Source organism: Apaloderma vittatum, unplaced genomic scaffold (assembly GCF_000703405.1).
Source record: "Apaloderma vittatum isolate BGI_N311 unplaced genomic scaffold, ASM70340v1 scaffold9245, whole genome shotgun sequence".
NCBI lineage: Eukaryota > Metazoa > Chordata > Aves > Trogoniformes > Trogonidae > Apaloderma > Apaloderma vittatum.
In genome coordinates this window covers 1-3667 of record NW_009718744.1, presented here as the reverse complement: position 1 = coordinate 3667, position 3667 = coordinate 1, and the positions used below count along the sequence as shown (strand labels likewise).

Here is a 3667-nt window from a genome sequence, read left to right as displayed (position 1 = left end):
TTGGTCCCTGCACTACTGGAGTGCAAAACATCAGCGGCGTGATTTTTAGGCCGCTTGTCGGCAGGGCCAGCCCGGTTTCGAAGGGGATCGCGTACGCGCGCGTCAACAATCGAGCTGAGGGACGCGGTTTCTGCGAGCTCCCCCTCTCCGGCCACTCGCACCGACGGCTCCGAGGCCCTGGAACAAACATGTCATTTCAAAAAGGGACAAAAGGTACTCGCAGAAAACTTTGCAGGTGTCAGCTTTATGTAAAAAGGCCGCTTTCCAAAGCGACCGGTTTCGCCCGGCAGCTGCATCCAGAAGAGCTGTACCTCCACCTCCTGGTACGCTCACAACCTTCAGCTGCCCCAAAACATCTTCTGCTGCATCAGCTGCTCGTCGTTCCTCATTTTGCGTCTCATCAGTTTTTCTTCTGGGCTTTTTCTTCTCCGACAACGCGTTAAATGGCTTTTTTAAAGGGTGCTGTTCTCTCTCGAAACAAACTTTCATCGGGCATCACCCGGCTCGACAGGGAATTTCCTGAAGAGCCCAACTGCGCTGTGTCCCAACAACTTGGAATAAATTTTTACTGACAAGCGGGTTGTTTTTTTGTTGTGTTTTGTTTTTTTTTTCAAATAAGTAGGTCTCTGCCACGGCAGAATCGTCATCGCCTGGCTGAACGTGGTGCATTTCCTGGTCACTGCTCCTCGACAGACACGCGGCACCGTCCATCCTGAGCGGTGTTGTACGATTCACAGTTTTTGCACTTCATGCCCAGGAGATGGAACTGCACTGTAGAGCGGGCGTTGCAGTCGTTGCAAAGGATCTACACACACAGAAAAAGAAAAAAAAAGAGGCGTTAGCACCAGCAGGACACTCGACAACATACTACGACCACAGAATCAGTTTGCCAACAGTGGAAAAAGCAAAAAATATCTTTCTTTTCAACACAGCAGGACTGGTTTAATTCTTCCCTTTGTAACTCCTCAGATCATAGCGTATAATCACAGAAAACTTAGTCTGGCAGGGAGATTCCTTGCCTACGTTAGGGAGAGATGTACTTCAGCTGCTTCTGTTGGTTTTAGGAGAGCCCACCTCATTTAGTCTGGAATATGAAGCTCGAAAAAAACAAACCTTGATGCTTTTTGCTAAGAGAACACCTAAAGCTACTGGAAAAAGCATGATTTTTTTTTGGAGTGCAGGCTGGGGGTGCTTTTTTTGTGCATAGATAAATACCGTAGGCGTACATATGGTATTTCTTCATCATTTCCTAACTACCAGAGGTTGACTTCTGATCCAGAACAAGTTCCTAGTGCCCTCTGCTGCCAGAAACACGAAGGCACGGCTCTGCCAAAAGGAGAGACACCAGCTCAAGTCTCTTCTCTTACCTCCACCATCATGTTCTGATACTCCGTGGGCATGGGAGTCTGTGCGACTTCGTCATCCAGCTGACGCCAGTACCTCGTCATATCAAAAGCCGAGTGCATGCACAAGGGACACCTGTAACCTCTGGCAGAAAGAGGGGGGGGAAAAAGAAAAAAGTCAAAATCAGAAGACAGGAGCGGGGCCATCCGAAAGGACAAGCATCTTATCGCATCAGTCAAAGCAAAACACCATGAATCAAGAAGTTCTTGCAAACAGAACTGGAAATTAAAAGCCCCTTACGCCTTCAGCAGTTGGCTGTAAGTTATTTGGTACAGGATTGGCATCACAATGTTGGCCTTTTGAAGTAATCTGCTTTTTAGAAATACTTACTCCTTTAGCATGTCCTTGTAACACGTTCTGAAAAGAAAACACAACCAGAAGTTCAGTAAGAAGAATGCAGTTACTATCCAGGGACACTTTGGGACTGAGCAAAGGGAAAAGGCACACAGCTATCCCCTACCCAGAAGTTAAAAAATAGCTGACAAGTTCCCAGTAAAATATACCAGGTACTTAGGCAACTGCTTTCTGCACCAGGGAGGGACTTCTCTATAGGATTCTTGCAATTTAAGGAGCAACAGAAGGAAACTCAGCATGGGAAAAAATTAGAATATACAGTACCCAGGTGCCTCAGCCAAAAACTTTACTGCAGAAGCATTAGAAATTCCACTTTCTCAAGCATCTGCAATGCTTTACCTGTGAAGTAGGTGACCGCACGGCAGAACGTGAGCTTCGATGCGAGACGTGTGAATATCCTGTTTTAAGGCAAGCGCCGCACAGAAGACCATAAAATTAGTTCAAGCGCAGTCAGCAATAGAGCCACACACAAATCCGAGAAAGGAAAAGCAACGGCTCACCTCCAAACATATTGGACAGTCCTGCCTGGAGACATTTTCAATACACTTCGCAAAAAAAAGAAAAGGAAAAAAAAAAAAGAAGTTATTCTATTGCACGGATACTGCATTTTCCTAAATTCTAAAATTCCTTTAAAACAGTAAGTAAAGACGTATAAAAGCCTAACTGTTTGCATTGACGTTTGGAGTTCTAAGAGCTAACGGGTGGCTTAGCATATTAAGAAATAAACAGCTTAAATTTATACACGAGGGCTCCCAGAGCTCCTGCAGCAGCAGCACAGAGCCTGGTTTCTCCTACACTGCAGCAGGAACAGGAGCTGAAACCCAGCCACTGGCACATCTGCCATCAACAGCTCCTTTTAAAAGAGGAGAGCAAGACACCCTACCATGGAATCATAAAATATGACATGATGTCGAGTCCAACCATTAACCCAGCAGGGCCAAAACCACCACGAAACCAGGTCACTAAGCCCCGCATCTTTTAAATACCTCCAGGGATGGTGACTCCACCGCTTTCTTGGGCAGCCTGTTCCAATGCTTAACAACCCTTCAGTGAGAAATTTTCTGCTGATGTCCAAACTAAACCTTCCCCAGCATCACCTGAGGCCATTTCCTTTTGTCCTGTCACTTGTCATGCGGGAGATCAACCCCACCTCGCTACAGCCTCCTCTTAGGGAGCTGTTGAGAGTGATAAGGTCTTGCCTGTGATTCTATTTTTATTTCCTATAGAATCATAGAATGTTGGGTGTTGGAAGGGACCTCTAGAGATCATCTAAGTCCAACCCCTCTGCCAGAGCAGGGTCACCCAGAGCAGGTCACACAGGAACGCGTCCAGGTGGGTTGGAAAGTCTCCAGAGAAGGAGACTCCACACCCTCTCTGGGCAGCCTGAGCCAGGGCTCTGTCATCCTCATAGTAAAGAAGTTTTCCTCATGTTGAGATGTAACTTCCAGGTTCTACCTTGTACCCATTACTCCTTGTTCTATTGCTGGGCACCACTGAGAAGAGATTGTCTCCTTCCCCTCGACCCCCATCCCTCAGATATTTGTACAGGTTAATAAGGTCCCCTCTCAGCCGTCTCCTTTCCAGGCTGAACAGCCCCATTTTTTTCAGTTTCTCCTCATAAGAGAGATGTTCAACTCCCTTGATCACCCTCGTAGCTCTCCCTTGGACTCTCTCCAGTCGGTCCCTGTCTCTCTGGAACTGGGGAGCCCAGAACTGCTCTGGGTTCCTGTCAGAGAACCTGCGGGGTCAGGGATGGAGCCGAGGTCCGAGCCGTCAACTTCACGGTGCTTTATTCTTCCCTCGGACAGCGTTAACTGATGGGATCTTACCTTGTGCTTCCCTTGCAGGCTCAAGCTTAAGCACAAATTGCATTTCGAACAGTGGAAAAACTCCTCCTTGGGGCCGATCC

The 3667-nt window shown here is 47.3% G+C and overlaps 1 protein-coding gene across 1 annotated transcript; it reads right to left on the bottom strand.

Moving 5' to 3' along the window:
- Positions 1-676: 676 nt before the first annotated feature.
- On the bottom strand, positions 677-3659 carry RCHY1 (ring finger and CHY zinc finger domain containing 1, E3 ubiquitin protein ligase; the record flags this gene model as incomplete). Its single annotated transcript, XM_009870355.1, has 6 exons — positions 677-805; positions 1368-1488; positions 1735-1761; positions 2098-2156; positions 2259-2303; positions 3588-3659. Coding segments are annotated over 6 exons (453 nt in total), but the record flags the coding sequence as incomplete, so codon positions are not given.
- Between the last annotated feature and the right edge of the window lie 8 nt (positions 3660-3667).